At 44.9% G+C, this 23,103-nt stretch overlaps 1 protein-coding gene across 3 annotated transcripts in view; it reads left to right on the top strand.

Moving 5' to 3' along the window:
- Positions 1–2,823: 2,823 nt before the first annotated feature.
- The window catches only part of LOC147905085 (ankyrin repeat family protein), a 36,855-nt gene continuing 16,575 nt past the window's right edge, over positions 2,824–23,103 (top strand). For all 3 annotated transcript variants that reach the window (XM_087396745.1, XM_087396737.1, XM_087396731.1), the window contains exon 1: positions 2,824–3,307. In XM_087396745.1, the coding sequence (XP_087252871.1) occupies positions 2,989–3,307 (319 nt within the window). In that variant the 5' untranslated portion in view covers positions 2,824–2,988. The remainder of the gene's footprint in view (positions 3,308–23,103) is intronic.

Genomic DNA, 23,103 nt, shown 5'->3' with positions numbered 1-23,103 from the left:
GCATTGAATGGCCTAAATAAATATCAAGACACCATATAAGCAGCAAAGACTAAAGAAAGAATCGAAATTGGAAGCTATAGTGATTGATAATTGATTGTAATGTGGGAGAAAAAAACACCTTTATTCGACTCATTTTCATCGGGATATTGCTTTGCTACAGGCATCAATTTCTTAGGTTGTGCTTGTACATCAGATAGTGGAGCCTCCTCTACTCCACATAAGCGTTCATTGGTTTTTCCTATTGATTCCTGCAACTCCTCTGCAGGTAGGGAAATTGGAATGTCGTTTGCAAATTAGGAAAGAGAGCGAGGTAGTTTGTTCACGTGATAGATAAGAAGAAGTTGGGTAAAATTCTCTTTGTACACAGTTTGGCCTCACCAAAGCACATAATGATTTGAATTTCTCAAGAAATTATGAGACAACACAGCATGAATCATTAATAACGGTTGCCATATGAGATACTGTCTGGATTCCCATAGAGCGCTGTGAAAGCAAGTAGGAAATCTTTGGGAAAATGACTCGATTAGAAAAGTAAGCAATGAAATTGCAGGTTTTTTGTGGACAAATTATTAGTGAGCAGTGACTGGCTTTGAAGTCACAAACAAAAGGAAAACAAAAGTTGGATGCTATATTTTACTGCGCAATGAGCTTCCAGCACACAAAACTGGAGATCTGGCACTGGACACTTTCAGTCCCAATGCCAATGAACACTCCTAGACCCTACGCATTAAGCTCTGTATTATCTATCAGCTCCAGCAACCAGAGTGATATTGATTCCATACCACTCTGAAAGCTCCTTTTGGTCAAGATTGGGATGGAGGCTCTAAAACTTTGGTAGTTTACCGAGACGGGGATATCCTCGACATAGGGGATATTATAAAATTGAGGTCGAGGGTGAGGATGGCGTTACGTTTGATGCTAGGGGGAGAGGAGGCTGATGAATCATGTGGAGCAAGGGGAGACATTGAGGGAGAGGAAGGGACGAGAAGGGGAGGAGAGGGAGTGGAGGGATGGGAAGGGGAGGCAAAGCCAGACATAGCCATAGCAAAACGGTGTGCACATTGGTCTGGGAAAGGGGCCTTTATTATTTGCATCTCAGGTCCACGAACGATACGGGTGAAAATTCTCCTATTGTTTGGAGAATCACAACAACAATCTGAGCGTCTACATCATCCTAACATTTGGAGAAGACAAGGTGCTGGGTGCACATTCGGATCTGTAGAATATGAACTTCGTGAAGAATACATCGGTGGAAACATTGTGATATTAAACGAGGACGCGAATAGTGAGCATCGTTAATTTGAGATTGAGCATCGTCCTTGTATTCTTTCTTACATTCGGCCATGTTCATCATACCTGAAGGATTGTATCAAAACTATTAGATCACAGTACTAAAATATACCAAAATTTATCATGAATATTAGATTGAAAAACAGCGTGAAATCTTTGAAAGGAAGTTGGAAATGAATCTCGAAAAAACGGTTTACCTCTTTCAAAATCTCCACTACTTATGTCCATTGAGTCGCCATCACCTTCATATTCAATTGGGGAAGGAACTTGGTGTACTTCACACATGGTTGCTACTAGCTGGTTGTACAAGAATGTAGGATACAGAACAAGACAACAAAAGCAAGGATGAAGGTCGCGCACGCTCACGATCCATGCAAATGGTCTTTTATAGGTGAAGGTGGTTTAAGAAAGCCCCTACTATGCGTGTGAGCGATTTTTTTTTTTCCTAAAACGGGGTTCATCACATTCCTAGTCCAACCTTTTTGAGAACAGTTTGGAATTCTCTGGAGGAAGGAAAACATGTAGACTCAGAAAACCAAAATTTCGCCCTCATCCGACGGTCTAAGATCCCTGCTACAATCCTGGGCTTTAAAGACGCAATAGGAGCCAATACGTGTATCAAAGCACCATGGCAAATTCAGGTGCGATGAACCCAGAATATGAGGAAAGGCTAAGCTTTGTTTAATTAAGGATCTATCACCACATACAGAACAAAACCCATTTTGAGAATGAAGACGGGGTTCCTCCTGCAAAGCATCCAATGTAAAAACTATAAGTTGATGATGATGCCCAATTCACACCCTCTTCCAATCCATCAAATAAAGAAGTGCGAGTACCTCAATAATCCTTCCAAAAGAATCCCGGCCCCACGGTAATGACCGCTAGTGAAAATAGAACCTAGCATGCCTCAAGGGGCAGGGAAGGGCGAAGAAGACTAATTACAATTTGGTGACACATTGGAGGTCAGAGCATCTCTGTGCGTGTGTCTATCTCATTAGCGGGAACGATGGCGGATCGTAGCTGAGGAGTCTCACCTGCCTTATCGTCACCAGATATGCACCTTGTTGCTAGAACCAATCCTGAATGTCTTCCGATAACTTACTGTGCTTGCAAATATTGCACGTACTACGCCGCTAGATCCAGCATCCCTGCAGTGTCCACCCTACCCTTCCTCGCCCCTAGTTCGTCGATACAGTCTTCATGTATTAGGAGCATTACTAGTTTGAAAGGGAGACAGGTCGGTGGAAACTGCAACATGCAACCTAAAGAGGACAGATCCCCATAGTAAGGAAGGACGACACGATATAGACCCACATCCATGCAGACTCGACGACGGGAAGCCATGCAACAATATTGATTGGACAAAGGCGACGAAATAGGTAGGAACAAGTGGGTGGCACGTAGACTACAAAGAAGGGGCAACACGTGCAATTCTAATTTTCATAAAATAAAACAACCAATTTCGCTTTAATGAGGTGACACCGTTACTTAGGCGAAAAAGAGGCGAAATAAGTGTACACACTCCATCCCCCTCCTGTGGTTGATGTGACATTTCTTGTTTATTCCTATCTCATTTTGCTAACAATGATGTCATGCAACGGGGAAAAGCTTTAGTGCCCGTCATTCTCCTCCATAACGTAAACCTGTTTGAAAACTTCGAGACGATAAATACCACAACTGGAGTCTCATATTCAGACCATGGCGACGACTCCATTTTCCGATCATTGCCATGGAAACGATACTGCCGACCAAACCCTGCCCATATGTGCAGCTGCAGCTCAAGGTGACCTTTGCAAGGTCCACGACCTGCTTGCATCCAGCTCAGATCCTTGCTGCTTTGACAGTCTTGGTCGTAGTCCGCTCATGCATGCGGCAATGAAGGGTCATGCAGATGTAGTTCGTTGCCTCCTAGACGCTGGAGTACCATGGAATGCTGTGGACGCTGCAGGAAAGTGCGCTGGCGACTATGCCATGGAAGCTGGTCACCAAGCTGTTTTTGATCTGCTTTTAGATACAGGTACATTCGTAGGTCTGTTCTAACAAGATCATAGTGAGTTCTTTTTGCAGCTCAACGTTGCTCTGGCTTCCCCAAAACAGATAAGAGCTAAGGAAGTTATTTCAGGACAATTCGGCGTATGGCACTCTATCTGAATGCAGGCTCATTGCAGGAAGGCTGCATGCAGAAGTCCTAGACTGTCTACTATAGATGCTTAGAGTGGGAGCTCTCACTTCTGTATGATGCTCACTAAAAGTCCTCCAATACACTCGTCATGAAACAGGACTACACTATATTTATAAGCAGTAATGCCTTGAACAGTCTGCTGAGTCAAGTAGCAATCCTTACATACAAGACGCATCTTTGAACAGATGGATTGCGCTGCAAGGAATGACAGGGGTCATAAGTATTAGCAAATATAGTAAAGTCAAATAGCATGAAGAAGTTGATATCTAGATGTTTGTTTCAAGGGACAGAAGATGAGGTTGAAATCCTTACAGTAATGCTTGAAAAGAGGATGTGCCAACGCTGCGAGAAGCAATGCTTTTTTGAGACTCTCCTTCACTTCTGTAGTAATTAGGGATTGTCAGCCACGACAGATGCTGTTTAGGCAATGTGATTGGCAGATACCCTGTAATTTTGTTGCCATGCGAAACAATGGAACGGGACACTGGCTTTCAAATTGGAATTTGTAGGAAAATGCATCATATGCTTTTGTGTTTTTAAATAAAGAGTTTTATACCATAGTCATGTACATATTACTTTCATAGCTTTTTTGGCTTATATATTGACATTTGGCTGACTGGCATGCACCATTGAGTGGGCATTGTTGAGAGCTTTTCCGTGGTATACAATATCTTGATGACCGCAAATTATGGCATTATATGCCACCATACTGGCTTTCTCTGATATAACTCAGGATTAGAGTTAGATTATCCCTCCCCTCATGATGTATCTAGTAGGGCTTGGGACTAGTTCATATTCCATCCCTTATATTTTAGTTTTGTAGACACAGTGCCACATGACCCATTTCTTCCTCACACACACTCCTGTGGTTGGCTCTGTATTCCACGCTATAAGCGAAGTTATCTTGTCTCTCTCTGTCTCTCTGTCTGTCTCTCTGTCTGTCTCTCTCTCTCTGTCTCTCCGTCTGTCTGTCTCTCATGTTTATGCTTCCGCAATGTGCAATGCTGACAAATCTGAGAGCATGCCTCTAGTGGATCATCAATGTACTTGGAAGAGTGTGAAAAAGAAGGTACCAGGCTGCAGGCATTTTTAGGAGCTTAAGGAGAATTTTTTAAAAGATAAAGTCAATTACCTTTTGCTGGACCTGTGTTACTTTGGAAGAAAAAAGATGTTTGATACATTGAATGAAATAAGATTTCTATGAAAATTAGATCTCATATTCCTCAATTGATGATCCCTTTTGATGGGCAAAGAAGACCCAAGTATTGAACTAAGATAGCCCTTAGGTATGGCTATAATCAGATTAGTGAGCTCTAAGACAATATTTAGACGTGAAAGGCGTTCATATTAGCTTTTGGGCATGCTCTTTGGCTACAAAAGCACATAATGGAGCCCAAATAGGTCATGGTTTTTTTCCTCCCTAGCCATCTGTTACGTCAGCCATAAGCATGGAAGTCTGAGGAGCAGTTATGGTGAGGCGGGAGATCGAGAGGGCTTGACAGTGCTTGATTGAGGCAAGCCTAGAGGGTCGGGGACTAGGAACTCTCCAGGCCTAGGCAAGAATGGGGAGTGCAAGGTTAAGGTCCTTTATGGACATGTGGCACTCAGGTGGGCTCCAAGTGGCAAGCACTGGGTTTAGGGGAGACTTCTAGAGAGAGGCTCCAAAAAGGAGAGAAGGTGGAAACAAGGCAGGTCATGTAACACGGAGGAAGGGAGCACTCTGTGAAGTCGTGGCTAAGTGGAGAACAAGAGAAGCCCTTAGAAACGTATCATTGGTATCAGAGCGATGGAAGAATTGGCGATCCGAATAGACAACACAAGCTGTCGACTACAGTGGTTGAGTGCTGCGTCAGAGTTGTGGCTCTTGCCTGATTGATTCGTCAAGGTTCCAGTAACAATCTGAGCGCCAGCCAAGAGTCAGACGGGAGGAGCTACTGCCTTCGCGAATCGATGAGAAATGAGAGCCAAATCGTGACGATTCAGCAAAGCTCAGTTGACTTGCAAGGACACCGAATATATCATACTAAGGTCAAGGAAGTGTTGGGCGACTCGTCACTGGATCCGCTGTAGTAGGCCGCCAAGAAAGATACCTCTATGTAAAGGCAGCGACATGACCAAGTCGAAAGCCGTTGGTATTTGTTCCTGGAAAGCGGATGCGTAAGAGCTGTGAATCAAAGCGAAGCTACTTCATCTCAACCATGCAGCCACGGTTGGAACTGTAGGAATATAGAAGAGAGCAATGAAGCAGAGCACGGCACCATCACGCGACTAGTTTCATCGGTCGTGGACCTCCATCGTAGAATAAGATTGCCACGTCAATCAAAGGTCTTTGAACCTTGGAAAAAGCCACCTCACCCCTCTCTTTTTACCCCTCTTCACCCAAGGTCCAAAGATCCCTTTCACCCCCTTTTTCCAATCTCTTTAGCCTTGCCATAATCAAAAGAAGAGCATTGGACTTCGAGAGAGAAGAAAGCGGAATTACGGACCAGCTTAAGGGGAAGGGAAGCACCTTCATATGGGATGAACCTCAAAAGAGAAGTTTTGAAAAATTCAAAGTAGCTGTAGCAGTAGCTCCTATCTTAAAGGTAGTGGATCCCAATAAACCATTCGTGGTTGAGACAGATGCCGGCGATTTTGTTGTTGGGGCAGTACTTTTACCAAAAAGTTGACCAGTGGCTTTTGAAAGCAAAAAGTTAGATTGTGCCTAACGAAATTACGTTGCATATGAGAAGGAACTATATGCTATAGTCTATGCTTTAAAGAAGTGGAGGCACTATTTATATGGTGCAAAATTCGAGATCATCTTTGATAAGAGAGCATTAAGTGGATTTGCAATCAGCCAGAGCTTAAAGGTAGAAAAGCTAGATGGGCTGAATTAATGCAAGAGTTTGATATACAATTGACATATCGGAAGGGGAAGTTTAATGTGGTAGCAGACTCTCTTAGCCGAATGTCAATTGTTAATGAATTGGGTTTTACTCAATTTCAGAATGATTTCCCAGAGTCCTTAAAGGAGAAATGTGAGTTTGATCCTAACTTCTCTGAAATATGGAAATCAATTAGAAATAGGGATCCAACTAATTGAGAGGCTTTCATTGAGGAGTCACATGGAAATGGTGACACACCACAGGTTGGTGAAAAAGGACTCAAGTGGAAAAAATATACTATCGAGGATGGCTACCTGCTCTATAAGGGTAGAGTATGTGTCTCGGATAATAATGACATTAGGCGCCAAATTCTTTTTGAATGTCATGATAGTCCGAGTGCTGGACACTCGGGAATTCAGAAGATGTACGCGCTTCTGAAAATGCAATTCTTTTGGCCTGGTAAGGACGTTCAAGATTATGTATTGAAGTGCCAAAAATGCCAGGTCAATAAAGCTAAACGCCTTAAGGTAGGAGGTCTCCTACACCCATTGGAGATCCAGCAGATTCTATGGATTTTATTGTGGGATTACCTAGGACACAGGGGCCAGAACTGTGGGGGTAATTGTTGATCGGTTGACTAAGGGCTCATCTTATTCCTGTCAATGAAGATGTTAAAACTCTAGAATTAGCTAGGCTATTTGTGGAGCATAATTATGGGCTACCAGCTGGTATTGTTAGAGACTGGGATAGCAAATTTAACAGCCATTTTTGGAGGGCTGTGTTTATGAGGTTAGAAACTTCGTTGAATATAAAAAAATAGAGAATCCAGAGAGAGATGGTCGAACTGAAAGGGTCAATTAGATCATTGAAGATATGCTTCGAAAATTAATGAGTTCTTCATTTATTTAATTATGTTTAAAAAGTGATATTTATTTTGTCAAAGATACTTAACTCTGGTTAAGTAAGCCTAACCCTGGTTAGGAAGACTTGGCTTAGGCCAAGATGGTTTACTACGGTTAACCAAAGAACCAAAGTGTTGACCTCGGTCAGAGAGTGTTAACTTTGGTCAACGAGACTTAGCTTATGCCAAGAGGGTTAACTTTAGTAAACCAAGATGTGCAAACCTCGGTTGGAGAGACTTGACCATAATTAAGGCGCTTTGAGTGATGGTCAAGCCCCTTAATTATGATCAAGAGGGTTGACCTCAGTCGACCAGAGAAATTGTTTTATGTTATGTGCACATGTTTGCTTGGTGGGGACGCCCACAGTGACTAGGATCATAGATAGGTCCGTATGCGTACGGATGGTTTTTTCGTACGCGTACCGTACGTTCGTACATACGTATGGTATTCTGTATGGCCATCCATACGTGTCTTTTTTGGGGGGCAAAAAAATCGGGATCCCAATCTTTAAAAAAAAAATTTTGATGCATTTTCATTTCTGTACGCCGTATTGTCACGCTTCCCGACTTGCCCGTATAGCCGACTTGCTCCTACCTTCAATTGTACGGTCGACCTTGCTCTCCATAGGGCCTATATAAGCAGCCCTTGCCCTCTTCAACACGCAGTTTCCAACTTCCGCTTACTGCTAAGGACTCAAGATCAGCCCTTCAGCTCGGTCCTTAGCCCTTGTGCTGCGTGTAGCCTCTACCTGCTCCAGCCTCCAAACGTGAGTGGTCACCGTAGAGCTGTAGCCTGCCTCTATGCTGAGCTCTCTACCTGCTCGGAGCTCCAAACATCAAGCCTTCAAGGTAATGGCTATCTCAGCCTATGGCTGCTCTCTTTTCCCATCTTGCAGCAGCTATGGCTTCAAGTCCTCTTTTGCAGATTGCTCCTTTGCCTTATTTGCCCTCTTTTGCAAATTTGCAGCTTGCAAGTTGTAGGTCTGTCTTGCAAATGGGAAGACAAAAAGGACCAGAATGGGAATTTGTAAAGGCGTTAAAGCCTTTGGGGAAGGGCCAATACACTTGTAAATGCAAATACCACCCTCATACATGGGATGGAGGACTGATCCGCAAAGGGCACATTTTCTTGGGCTTGGGGGTTGAGAAGTGAACCGCTCCAAGCAAAGGCAGCTCTGAAAACGGCTGCAAAACAACTTGATGCAGATGAGGCTGATTTGGGGGATGCCTTGGTGAGTGTACCGCAATTGGAAATGCATCTGCCAGTGCATATGAGCCAAAACAAAAGAAACAGAAGATGTCAAAGGGAGCCTTGGCCAAGGCATGGGAGACATAGGCACGGAAGGATGCATACATTGCTCTCCGTCATTGTAGAAAAGGGGTAGGGACAGATTTGGAGAAAGGGGGATAGAGGAGCAGAAGGGAGAGAGAGAGAGGGGAAGAGGGAGAGGAAAGGGGTAGAGGGAGAGGAAGAGAGAGAGAGAGAGAGAGAGAGAGAGAGAGAGTAGACAGCACGTAGGAGGAAGGAGAAGGTAGTAGATAGGATTAGATGTCACATCATAAGGTACATAGCAGGGGGTGGATGGAGACTTATATAGTCCCTCCACATTTTCCACCTAAAGGACCTCTAACTTGGCCCCTTTTTCCCCTTCATTATAGCCATCCCTCCCCATAGAATTTTGCCCTCAAAATTTCACAGCTTGGCTGTCCAAAAGTGCAGCACCAGCAACTACTTATCAATCCGGTAGGAGATAGGGGTGGTCCTGGACAATGCTTTCTGGCTGCCATGAATTTTCATCCTCAGGGAGTACTACTTGATAAGATACTCTACGTAGGCCTTGTTCCGGAGTACATGGTCTTTGAAACCCACGATGTGCTGTAGGACATAGAGGATGTGGCCCTCTTCATCCATAGGTGGCAACTCTGGAAAAACATGGACATGCTGTCCAACATGTAGTTTCAGCAAAGACACATGGAAAACATCATGGATCTTGGAGGTATTGGGTAGCTCCAACTGATATGCTACCTCTCCAACCTTTCGGATGATCCTGTAAGGACCGTAATACTTATGAGCAAGCTTTGTGTTGGTATTACCTTTCAGCGAGGCATAACGGTTCTTATGGAGATGCAAATGCACATAATCTCCCTCTTTGAAAGACAAATATCTCCTGCGTTCATCCGCATATTTCTTCTGCTTGGCTTGGGCATCCTGCACATTCCTTTTTGCCAACTGCAAAAGGGCATCCATCCTTTCCAAGTCATTCCGTGCTTGCTGATTTTTCACAGCCATATCACCAATTGAAGAAGGCATCCCGACCTTGCATCCGTACATTGCCTTAAATGGGCTCATGCCAATGAAGAGATGCTTTGTACTGTTGTAGCAAAATTCAGCAAGTGACAACCATTTATCCCAAGACTTTTGAGTATCATGACAAAAATGCCTCAAATATTACTCCACCCATTTGTTCACCCTTTCCGACTATCCATCAGTCTTAGGATGATAAGCAATTCTAGGTGTGAGTAAAGTACCCATTGCTGTAAATATCTCCTGCCAAAAGTGACCCATAAACTTTGCATCTCTGTCATCACTGACAATTTCCTGAGGGAAACCATGATGCTTAAAGACATGTTCAATGAATTGCCAAGCAATTTGTGATGCTGAATACCGGGTCTTAGTGGGTATGGAATGGGCCTATTTTGTCATTCTATCCACCACAATAAAGATGTTGTCCCATCCCCTCTCTGTAGAAGGAAATCCTGTGATGAAATCCATCGCTATGTGCTTCCATTTTCCCTCTTGAATGGATAATGGTTGCAAGAGGCTTGCGGGTAAATTGCTGTCCACTTTATTTTGTTGGCAAGGCAAGCATTCAGCCACGTATTTAACCACATCTCTCCACATGCCCTCCTAGGTAAAGCTCTGCTTGATTCTTTCATATGTTTTAGTGATACCTAAATGTCCAGCCATGGGAGAGGAGTGCATTTCTTGCAAAACCAGCTGGCGATGAGTCTGGCACTAAATAAATTCTGTCTTGGCACCACAACATCCCATTATGCAATTTGAAATCCGGATGACCCTGACTAGAAGGCTTTTGCAAATCTGAAAATATGAGAGCTGCTTTAGAATTCTGCATATACTCTTCCTGAATGCCATGAATCCACTCCTGATATATGGTGGAGATAGTAGACAAATTGCAAGCCCACATCCTGGACAAGGCATCTCCAACCACATTTTCCTTTCCTTTTTTGTACTCAATGTCAAAATCATAGGATTGGACTGCAGTCGGCCACCTCTTCTGCTTATGTGGGAAGAATCTGAGTGTCCTATGATCTGTTTTCACCTTAATTTTACTTCCATACAGATAGTGGTGCCATTTCTTGAAAGCATGCAAGATAGCCAGCATCTCTTGATCATAAACATGTAAATTGAGTTCTTTGGCATCAAACTTCGCTTTCAAAGGCTATTACCCCGTGTTCTTGCCTCAGAACAGCCCCCAATCCTTTGCCACTGGCATCTGCCTTCACAATGAAAGGACGCGAAAAATCAGGGCATACCAAGACAGGCGCATGAGTGAGAGCAAATTTCAAGTCTTCAAAGCTGCGTTGTGCTTCCCTTGACCTCCCAAAATCATCCTTCTTCAAGAGGTCAGTAAGAGGACCTGCCCTCTTGGCAAATTTGCGAATAAAGCGCCTATAGAAGGAAGCAAGACCTAAAAATCCTCTCAATTGGGTGGCATTTTGTGGCTGTGGCCAATCTTTGATGCATTTCACCTTTGCAGGATCCACCCGAATGCCACTTCTACTCACAATATGCCCCAGGTACTCAACCTCCTTTGCCTTAAAAGTGCATTTGCTGGCTTTTGCATAAAGCTGATGCATCCTCGAAATTTCCAGCACACATGCTTAATGTGCTCTTGTCTATCCTTGCTGTAAATGAGGATATCATCAAAGAAAACCAACACGCATCTGAAAAAAAGTGGCCGTAATATCTTGAGACTTGTTCATCAATGCCTGGAAGGTGGCCGGTGCATTAGTCAATCCAAAAGGCATCACCTTAAATTCATACAAGTCTCGTTCTGTGCGGAAGGCTGTCTTGTGCTCATCTCCTTCTTTCACCCTGATTTGATGGTAACCAGACCTCAAATTTATCTTCGTGAAAAACTGAGCACCCTTGAGTTCATCCAATAGGTCATCTATCCGGGGAATTGGAAACCTATTCTTGATAGTGGCCTTTTTTAGATCCCTATATTCAATGCACATGCGGTATGATCCATCCTTCTTCTTCACCAAAAGCACCGGAGAGGCAAAAGGAGAAGTGCTATGAGAGATGAAGTTCTTCTCAAGCAATTCCTGCACCAGACAGTATGGGGCTTTGTTTATGGGCATACTGCCAGGCTCTAGAACATTGGCATGATCCACATCCCTCTTGGGAGGCAATTGGGATGGCATATCAGCAAATACATCAGCAAACCCTGATAGCAACTGCTGCATATCACAATCCTCAACACGGGGAATGCTAACCCCTTGAGATACTAACACATTCAATGCGTAGAGGGCATGTTCCTTCTTGAGATCTCTGGCTAACTGCCTTGCTGAAATGACCTGCAATTTAGGAGTGGCAATGCCATGCAATGTTACAGTTCTACCCTTGTGGACAAAGCTGAGTGATAGGGCATTTAAATCCATGCTGATTTAACCCAAAGATTTCAGCCAATCGCAGCCCAGGACAGCATCTATTGGGCCCATATCCAGTGCCAAGAGATCCCCAGCAAATTCATAATCCTCAGAGAGCTTGATCCTTGCGTCTTGGCAACAAAATTTACTAACCAAGTGCTGTCCATTTGCCACCTCTACTCTCAGCCCATGATCAATCTCAGTAGCAATCAGTCCCACCTTCTGTAAGGTCTTAGAATTGATGAAACTATGAGTGCTACCGCTGTCCACAAGCATGTGAACAGTCCTGCCATTAATTTGTCCTTTCAATCTGATAGTTTCAGCACTTTTGGCATCCATCAAGGCATGAGAAAAGATAGCATAAATGGCTTGCTGTGCATCCCAATAGATCTCCTCTTCGTCCACAGGAGCATTGCCATTTGCATCCTCTCGCACAAGAAAAGGCATAGCAACCTGATGCTCCACATGAAAGACCTGAGGCCAACGGCCTTGCATGTTACATATGGGCTGAGTGTCATCAGAATGTATACCATGCATATTATGTTCATTAGCACCACCGGGGTCAAAAGGGAAATTAGCCCCCTTCGTGGCTCCAACATTTGGAGCTTCTTCCACGATCTGTGCACCCTCTGAATCATCATGAGTGGCATCCAAAGTCTCAGAAGCATCCATCAAATCCTCATCATCGGATATCTCAATAATCATGCTGAGTTTTGCAGTACCACTGTTATGCATTTTGCAAACTTCTCGATGCTCAAGAGTCCACTTCTCACCACACTTAAAGCGTAAGTTTGCTCTCTTTCTGCTGTCCATAATAGCCCTGGTGTGTTGTTTAAATTCCCAACACTTGGCTTAGCATCAAATGACCTATATGGCTTAGCATATGGCATCTTGCTGCCTGTAACTGTGGGAAACCTTGGAAATGGTGGTGCTGCTGATTTTCTTTCATTCCAATGAGTCACTTTAGGCTTCTTCTCAGCCTCATTTGCATTCTCATATGTGCTGCCCGTTGTCATCTTATATTTGCTGGCATATTTGGGCTCAAATACCTCTGCCAATTGGGCTGCACGCTCAATTGTTTGAGGGTTATGTGCCTTCACATCTACAGCAAGAGAAGGACTTAACCCATGGATGAAACGCAGCAGCTTTCCCTTTCCAGATACGTCCTGCACAAACAGGGAAAGCCTCCAAAAGCGCTGCAAGTACTCTTGGACCATACCTGTCTATGACCAGGCATAAAATTCAGCCAAGTATTGATCCAAGACAAGTGGGGATACAAATGTAGTGACCATCAATCCTTTGAAACCCCTCCAAGTGGTTGGTCTTTGAGGCAAATCCCTCATGTATCGCCACCATGTGTATAACCGTGCATACGCATACATGCAAAAATGATGCGCTCCTCTTGAGACTTGGGGTAGAAGCGAAAATAGTCTTCCAGCTTCGTGAGCCACTCCTCCAACTCATTGGGAGTGTGAGTGTCCCCTTTAAACTTATGCACTGTGAATTTGTCTTTGATATCCTTGGCTGCATAATTGTTGTGTGTGTAACCTCCAGAAGTGCGGGCATTATCACGCTTGAGGTTCACATAATTTGAGAAGGGCATCTCAAGTTTGATGGCCTCAGGTAGGGCCTTATATGAATGCAAAGATCAAAAGTGGCTTGCTGCCCACCACCAACCCTCTGTTGCGTAGAAGCTGCTGCCATCTGATGCCCTGGCTGCGTCTGGCTATATGTGCTCGCTGGCAGAGCGATAGGTGCATGAACCCCGGGCTGGGTCTCTCTGCCAAATGCATCTCTCCGAAATGATGGCATACCAAAGGGATGAGAAGAGGACTGACCTCTCTCCCAGGGATGTGGGCTGCCATATAAACCCAAGCCAGCTCCAGGCATACTCGGTGGTGCGGTGAAAGGAACACTAGCCAGATGCACACCAATGGGTCGGCCCAAAAGATACGGCTCAGCTTGCATAGATGCAAAAAGTTGAGAGCCAAAAGATGGCTTGACATCCTGCAAGAAGGTGCTCTGTGGCACAGAAAATGCATCATCTAAGTCTAGATAATCCCCATGCTGGGATACAAGCATTGGTCCAGAAGATTGATGCTTGTATCTGCCATAAAACCCCTACGTGGAGCAGACAAAACATCCTGACTATCTGAATGGTTCCCTTGCTGGGGTGCGGGCTACTTACCCTTATCGTGCATAGCGATGGCAGACGTGATTTGCTGACCAATCTGCTGTCCCATCTGGACAAGAGCGCATAGCCATGGTTGTGGTAAGCTGCTGGCTGAAGTCCTGTCCTATCTAGCGGAAAGCACCTTGGAGCATAGAGGAAAGGGCATCCAGAAACTGCGTCTGCGTTGCCTACGCTTCGTGGGATGCAGGAGAGAGAGGTTGAGTGGAAGGAACCTCTGTACCACCAGTGGATGCAACCACTGTGGCAGGCACTTGCTCATACTGAGCAGCCTTATCAGTGTCATGCAATATATCACGCTTCGGTGGCATGGTAACTGGCCCTGGAGAGATAAGCTCGAATGTAGACAAAGAGAAATGGATAGCAAATCCTTGCTGTAATGAGCACCTGAGATAGTGTGTGGAAACACGAAAAAGTCGATGGAGAGGCTAGGAAGGAAAGTCGTCGAAGAAGCTTCGAAACGGAGCCAAAGTGGCTCCAAACGGGGTGTGAAAGGCCGCTAAAAAGAAGCTGAAAAGTGAACTTTTTACCCCCTTTTTTTTTTTTTGAGTGTGTGGGGGAAGGGTCCCTAAGTCACCTAGGACTCCTAACCTCCTAACCTAAGACTGGTAAGACAGTTAGGACGCCAACTTAGTCTAACCCAACCTAACCCTATAATGGAACCCTAATTAGGTTAACCTAATTGTCCTAACCCGACCAACCTAACTAAACCTAACCAAACTAACCCAACCCACTAACAAGTTAGACCTAACCAACCCTAAACTAACCTAACCAACCAAGTAACCCTCTGTTAGTCTACCCTAGTTAGCAAACCTTGCAGGCTAAGGTTTGCAGAAAAGAAAATGGGAAGTGGCGACGGCGTCGAGTAGGGCGGCGCACGGGTGTGGGCGGGGCGGTGAGGGTGTGGAATAGGGCGGGGTCGTGACCATTAGACAGGATGCACACATGCTCTAGCACACGGGTTTGGCTCCATAGTCTCGTTGATGGCGCACGTCGCACGGGTCTGAGTGATGCGGGATTTGGTGCCAAGTGACAAGCCAGCAGCCTTCAGTCCTCGGAATTTAGACCAGCCTATGCCAATTGAAAAGCCAGCAGAGTCTGACGATGGTCCGTACGTGCTTGAACACCTATTGAAGATTGGACTTCTCCCTTTTAGATTGGATGGGCTTGGTATGGAGCTGGGATTCGTTGCAACTAGCAATCGCTCACGTTCTGCCTATGCTCACGTGCATCGTTCGGTAGAATTTGGCGTTGACAGATTTGAGTTGCAGCCTGGCTTAATGCTGACGCTCTAGAGTGCACGTAGGCTGTAGGCGAGTGTCAATGGTCTCAGTATGTTGGGTAGGATTTGGTGTTGACAGCTTGATGTCGAAGCTAGTTCCGAACAGGGCCCTAGGAAGGTGCTTTGATACCAATGTAGAAAAGGGGTAGGGACAGATTTGGAGAAAGGGGGATAGAGGAGCAGAAGAGAGAGAGAGAGAGAGAGAGAGAGAGAGAGATTGGGAGAGAGAGTAGACAGCACGTAGGAGGAAAGGAAGGTAGTAGATTGGATTAAATGTCACATCAAAAGGTACATAGTAGGGGGTGGATGGAGACTTATATAGTCTCTCCACATTTTCCACCTAAAGGACCTCTAACTTGGCCCCTTTTTCCCCTTCATTATAGTCGTTTTTTCTTTGATGAGTATATTCCTTATTGGAAGGTGAGGAGCCCTTATTTTTTGGAGGTGGTTCGTGCCATTGGCCAACCTGGGAAAGGAAAATCTCACACAACGTAGTTACTCCAATGACACTAAGGTGTGGTAGATTGAGGGGGGATGGGCTTTGGAGGGAGGGCTTACAATAGATGGCATGCATTCTATGAGTATTTTCCAATTTAGACTAAGAAAACAAAAAACTAACCAGGTCATATATTTATTTCCCTGTAATATTACTGATCGACTATTCATCATGTTGTTTTTCTTATTTTGGGCTTTTATAACAAAGAATCACTAGTGACCAACCTGGAACATGGTGCTGGCCCATAACCCAGCTGCAACGAGCAACCCAGATGTTCCATGTCGTAATGCTGGCTACTGTCTCCCACACGCTGTCCTTCGACGAAGGAAGAGGTTGATGACTAGTGGGAGGGGTTGCCTCATGAAACTCAATGCTGTGAATGCACAGACCCTGTATCCTGTATGCTGGAGAGACCACGTCAATGGGAAAGGCATGACCACCCTCTGACAACCAAGCAGCCATGCCCCACGTGAAGTCCCTCTGCGTGCCCTGAAGCCTCGCCACAATCCAAAGCGCTCCTCGCCATACCTTCAAGCCTCCATCCTACAATGTTTTGCGCACAAAGGAGCTAACTAATGAAGCAGTATGTATAGATCAAGAGATGCTCTAGTTCCGAGATAAGTGGGAAGAATATGGCTGCAGCATAACTTGTGATGGCTGGTCTGACACTCGGCGCCGGCCTATAATCAATATCATGGTCTCATGCATATTTGGCTTAGCCTTCTTGAAGTAAGTGGACACAAGTGGGCAGTATAAGTCAGGGGAGTACATCTTTGGGATATCGAAAGATGCCATTCTTGATGTTGGGGCTGAAAATGTGGTACAGGTGTGCATGGACAATGCATCTAACTGTGTGTGGGCTGGAGAATTAGTGGAGGAAGAGTAGCCTCATATTTTCTATATTAGATGCACATACCCTCTATGAGGACAATGTAATGATCTATTTGATTTAGTTCGAGCAATCAATCATGTTTCATCATGCGATAATCTTAAAGTCACGTGTTGTGTATAAGATGATGTGTTTGTTTGCTTCTAGTGTCATTAGTTTATTTCATTGGCCATCATGAGTGTGATTGTTTTTTTCAATTAAACCGTCTCGCAAAAACATGGGTAAGGCATTGCCTTTACTTTTTTGCTGAAATAAAATCAATCATGGCGTGGGAGCTTCAAGTCATATGGCTATTGAGGAAAACATGTTTGATTATCCATAAACCCTAAACATGGTTGTCAGTGATGAGTATCGCAGGAAGAAGGTGTCATGTACTGTGAAAGCACAATATGTGTCTTCTATTATATTGGGTGCTTCATTGTGGCAGGATGCAAGAGTCATTGTGAGGCTTTGTGCACCTATTTTGAAGATCCTTCACTTGGCTGATAGGGAAGGGGCTACCATGGGACTTGTATATGAGCTCACTGATTGGATGGTCGAGAAGATAGCAAATATTGATGGGATTGACTCCTCAAAGTAGCTGATGTTAGAGCCTTGTGTGTTGATAGGTGGGATATGATGCACTCTCCGTTGCATGCGGCAGCTTTTGTTCTCCATCCTATTTGGAGAGAGAATAATCCAGATGGTGACAAGGAGGTGCATGATGGGTGGATGGATGTCATAGAGCGGTATACGAAGTATGATGTTGACAACTAGGGCACCTTATGTGATGAGTTGGATATTTCCATATCAGGCACATTTGATCGTGCAATTGCAAAGGATGAAAAGAGAATGCACAAAGGGGTGAAATGGTAGGAAACATTTGGGACTCACACACCAAATTTGCAGTAGTTAGCTATTCGAGTGCTCTCGCAAGGCACATGTGCTTCTCCTTGTGAGAGGAATTGGAGCACATTCTCTCTTATCCGTACTAAAAGAAGGAATAGGCTGCTTCCAAAGAATACCGAGAAATTAGTATACATCCATACTAATTTGCATCTCATCTCCAAAATCAAGGAAAGGGGATTTGAGAAGATAGAAGTGACCCTGGAAATGATCAACAAGGAGAAGGATGATGAGAGGCTTCTCGCTTTACGAAGGGAGAAGAGATTGTAGCTCCTATTGTTACACTTACAGCCACAGGAAGGATGGATGTTGCTGCAGTTTCAAGCAGCTCTAGTCTTTTGGAGTCCCATGGCGAGGCAGATGAGGATGATAGTGATGAGGAGGAGGGTGCGGGCATTGATGCAGATGATGATGAGGATGAGGATGAGGATGAAGATGCAGCTTGAGGCTTGAGCCTCATCGGTTGTGATTTGTGAATTGTCATGCATTTCAGGCTTTATTTCCGGGCTGTGGCAGCTTGTTTTTTATGATGCTTTGCCTTTCATGTTTTGGTGGTTACTAGTATGGTGTACCTACTTCCTTTGATCATGATGCTTTGGTGTAGTATTGATGAATCATGATTGATGTATGATCTATGATTCTATCATTTGACACTATGTATCAAAATCTAGAATGCAGGTGACTACGGCATCAACTCTCTGGAGACTGGTGTCTTTCATGGAATGATGAATCATGACTCATGAGTGATGACTTCAAACTTAATACAAGTTTCAAGTTTCAAGCTGAAAGTTTAATACCTCTATGTCAATTTAATGTGTACAATCTATATTTTTCTGATTTTTTGGGGGTAAAATTAGGGTCACGTATGTTTCAGCCCTAGGGGCTGAACCATACTCCAATCATACTTCCGTACTTCTATGATGCATGCGTATGGTAACGTATGGAAAAAACATTGACTAGGATTAGTCCACAAACTATTATTTGCGCGCAAAGCGTTGACCATTAGTGGGTGCCATGTTTGTGTGCTTTAGTTTATGGTTGAAGGTACTAAGAGGGATTGAATACCCAAGCAATATGGAGCTGAGCGAGCGATTTGGAGATCACCCGCGTGACCAAGTGCTTCAAAGACTTCAGAGTTGCCCTTAGGTGGCATGTAATTAGGAAAGTAGATTACAATCAGACACTTGGCATGTTGCCAAAGAAAATGAGCTGAGAGCTCCTTTGTATATTCATTCACGTATGACTTTCTATAAGCAGCTTGCACGCTGAACTTTTGTACTCAGAATTTCTGTTAATAATAAGGCCTTTGGGGAGGTCCAAGCCGACATGTTGTCTTGGGCCCTTATGTCTTGTAGAGACAGGGGGGAGAGAGAGCTTGAAAAGAATAAAGCTACGCTGTTTTGACGAGGGATTTTGTAAGCGAAGAAGGTTTCAATTGGTATCAGAGCGTAAGGATATCATTTCCTTCCTTGGAAATTACGATCCAAGTCAGCAATTCAATCGCTAGCAACAAGTGAATAACCAATTCTGCCAGCCACAAGGAGATTCGGGATATGCACGAGAACGCTAAAGCCTTCAGCAGCTTGACAGAGGAGGCCAAAATTCCCACCCGCAGTAGGGACTCGTCGCCTTGGATGATCACGACGATTCTAAATGCAAAAAGGGGAATTTTTAGTCGAAGAAATCGCATACGAGGATGGCGAGATGAGTAGCAAGTGCTGCTCCGTCAAGCTATTGTCCTCTCTGGAATTGCTCTACAAGGGACCCTTTGGCTGTAGATGATTGACGAAGGGCCCTACGTATGGCGAAGGCAACCTGCCAGACGGGGGTACACGGGTAACGTCTCCACGTAGGCACACGTTCGACGGAAAGATTCACGATTGTGATCATGATTCATCATGTAGCAAGACGCCTCCACGCAGAGCGATACCATCACGCTGAGAGACGTCTTTACATGAAAACAAGCCGTCGTGTCTCAAGGACCGTGGTTGAGGTGAATCAGAAAGATGATTCCATGTAGAGAAACAGTAGGAAAGATAGCAACAGAAGGAGCGAAATGCAGTCCTTCGTGTAGCTCGATGATGACGAAGATGATGAAGAAAAGGAGCTCATCTGGCTGTAGATTTGGAGGTGTATGAGCAGCAGAGGATGAGGAGATGTGGAAGCTTGTTAGGCAGCAGTCAGGAGTAGATCTGGGGCAGCAGCTGGAGGTCCAGGGCTAGATCTGGAGGAGAGGATTAGAGAGACAGAGGAGTTGGGGCAGAACTGGAGCAGAGGAGGCAGAGAATAAGTTGGGGCATGCTTAATAGCCAGTTCTGGAGCAGGAGGGGCTGCAGCAAAGGATGGAGGAGGTGAGGAGCAGCTGCAGGTCCTGTCCACTGAGAGTGAGGGGGTAGGGAGTCTTTTATAGGCCTGACCTAGGAGGTCGGCCAGTTGGTCGGTGGATTGGCCAACTGGTCGGCCAGCTGGTCGGTGGGCTGGCCAGCTGGTCGGCCAGTTGGTTGGCCAGGTCTGGGTTGGCAAGACTAGCTGGTCGGCTTGATTCTGGCCGACAGCATGGCCCTGCTGGCTGCTGGTTTGTTTGCCCCTAAATTGGGGATTGTAGTTGCTTAACACCCCCTCTCAATTGCCAATTTGGAGGGGCAGACATTGTGTGCTTGGAGCTTCGTGTAGAGATGTCGAAGGTGGCTATCCCTGCGAAATGCCCAAGAGATGCAATGCAAAAATGCAGAGAAGGTCACAAGAGGAGTGCCCTTGCAAGGGAATTGTTCACTTCCTCAAGTGCCTTAGTTACACGTATGATCAGCAGAAATAAGAACACTGTGAAGCTCGAGAGAATAAGCCACCCCCTCTCACCGCCGAAAGGTGGAGGGAAAAGCAAAGGTAAAGAACAAATATGTCGGAGCAGCACTGATAATCCAGAGATGGTGGCATTCCGCCAAAGGAAGAGGTCGTAGCTAAACAGTGAGCCAGTGTGTGCCCGATCTTGGACCTCGGGAGAGAGGAGTCTACCCCACCTCCATGCTGGACAAGATTCGAAACAACAGTCATCAAGACACATCTGAACAGAAAGGGTCCCGCCTAGGGAGAACTTGTAGATCCTGGAAGTCGATGCCGATGGTGGTAGAGGTGAAGGATCATGACCTCCTTGTTCGAAGGAATGGGGAGGGTCAAGCCTGAAACCGAAAAGGGAGGGAGGGATGGGAGTAGAAGATGGAGGTTAGAAAGGGTGGGAGGGATGGGAGTAGAAGATGGAGGTAAGAAAGGGAGAGAGGGATGGGAGTAGAAGATGGAGGTAAGAAAGGGAGGGAGGGATGGGAGTAGAAGATGGAGGTCTCTCCCGTAGTGCGCAGCGAAATGAAGAGGAAACTGATATGTTCATAGGAGTGATGCTCCCCGTACCTATGGCCTCCTTGAAGAAGCAGGATCTTTAGATCACCAGAGATTTGGGGTCTTTAGATCACCATGGCTCTGATACCATATAGAGAAACGATAGGGTTTGAAGTGGAGCGATAAAAAATAGACGATACTCAGACACAACTGAAGAACGGAACTCAGAAAACATAGTGCCTGTCGGTAATATGAAAAACTGAATACAAGAACCTCAAGCCGTCGTGTCTCAAGGACCGTGGCTGAGGTGAATCAGAAAGATGATTCCATGTAGAGAAACAGTAGAAAAGATAGCAGTAGAGGGAGCGAAACGCAGTCCTCCGTGTAGCTCGATGATGACGAAGATGATGAAGTAAAGGAGCTCATCTGGCTGTAGATTTGGAGGTGTATGAGCAGTAGAGGATGAGGAGATGTGGAAGCTTGTCAGGCAGCAGTCAGGAGCAGATCTGGGGCAGCAGCTGGAGGTCCAGGGCTAGATCTGGAGGAGAGGAATAGAGAGACAGAGGAGTTGGGGCAGAACTGGAACAGAGGAGGCAGAGAATGAGTTGGGGCAGGCTTAATAGCCAGTTCTGGAGCAGGAGGGGCTGCAGCAAAGGATGGAGGAGGTGAGGAGCAGCTGCAGGTCATGTCAACTGAGAGTGAGGGGGCAGGGAGTCTTTTATAGGCCTGACCTAGGAGGTCGGCCAGCTGGTCGGTGGGCTGGCCAGCTGGTCGGCCAGGTCTGGGTTTGCCAGACCAGCTGGTCGGCCTGATTCTGGCCGACAGCATGGCCCTGCTGGCTGCTGGTTTGTTTGCCCCTAAATTGGGGATTGTAGTTGCTTAACATGGCTGATCAAAGTTCAGACTGGGAAAAGCTCCTATCATTGGTGGAGTTTGCATACAATAATACAGTTCACAGCTCCCTCGGGAAAGCCCCTTTTGAGGTCATCTATGGGAAGGTGATTCTGCCACCTATCCTAAGGACCAGAGATAAAAATTTTGCAACTGATCAGTTTGTCAAAGACCTCCAGGCAGCTTTCAGCCAAGGTCTCGGACAGCAATTGAAAGGTCTCAAGAAAAGCATAAGAAGGCTGCAAGTAAACATAGGAGACAGTCAGATCTCAAGGAAGGGGATTGGGTGCTTTCAAAGTTCGAGAAAGCTAGGCTCTGCAAGCTAAAAGGCAAGCAAAAAGTGTATGCAAAGTTATCTCGCAGATACTATGGCCCTTTCAGGGTTATAGAAGAGATTAATGAGGTTGCATACAGGTTGTATATGTATGTATGTATGTATCTATCTATATATCTATATATGTATATATATAGCTGGCCATATATTAGTTTAAGATTGAGAGTCTTTTGGCTTTGATTTAAACTCTTTAATGAGTGCTACTCCTTCACAATAGAAAGGGTGCTTATATGCATTACACACACACACACACACACACATGTATGTATGTATGTATATATATGTATATATCTATATATCTATATATCTATATATGCATATATATAGCTGGCCATACATTAGTTTAAGACTGAGAGTCTTTTGGTTTTGATATAAACTCTTTAATGAGTGCTACTCCTTCACAATAGAGTGCCCATTTACCGTCTTTCATGTCAGCCCAAACCTTTGCTAATTCCTTTGCCTTATCCTTCAGTTGAGCTCTTGTGAGTTCTTCAGCTATCCACATCTTAGTCCCTTTCAGCTTGTGAGATTGTCGTAAAACTTTTATACGTATAGATAGATAGATATATATATATATATATATATATATATAGAGAGAGAGAGAGAGAGAGAGAGAGAGAGAGAGAGAGTAGGCAGCAAGTAGGAGGAAGGAGAGTAGAAAGATTAGATGTCACATCTCTTGTGAGTTCTATGGCTATCCACATCTTAGTCCCTTTCAGCTTGTGACATTGTCGTAAAACTTTTATACGTAGAAAAGAAAGATCACGGCCCTATGGGACAAAGTACACAAAAAGCGAACTCATACAAGCCTTAATGGGCTGAAGCAAATTGTACGCTAGGACCCTTGCTGAGTACTAATCTATGCTAACAAAATCATAATCATAGAAAAAG

Source organism: Dipteris shenzhenensis, chromosome 2 (genome assembly GCF_047967505.1).
Source record: "Dipteris shenzhenensis isolate YYH24624 ecotype China chromosome 2, Dip_SZ_1.0, whole genome shotgun sequence".
Lineage (NCBI taxonomy): Eukaryota > Viridiplantae > Streptophyta > Polypodiopsida > Gleicheniales > Dipteridaceae > Dipteris > Dipteris shenzhenensis.
This window is presented reverse-complemented; position numbering and strand designations above follow the sequence as displayed.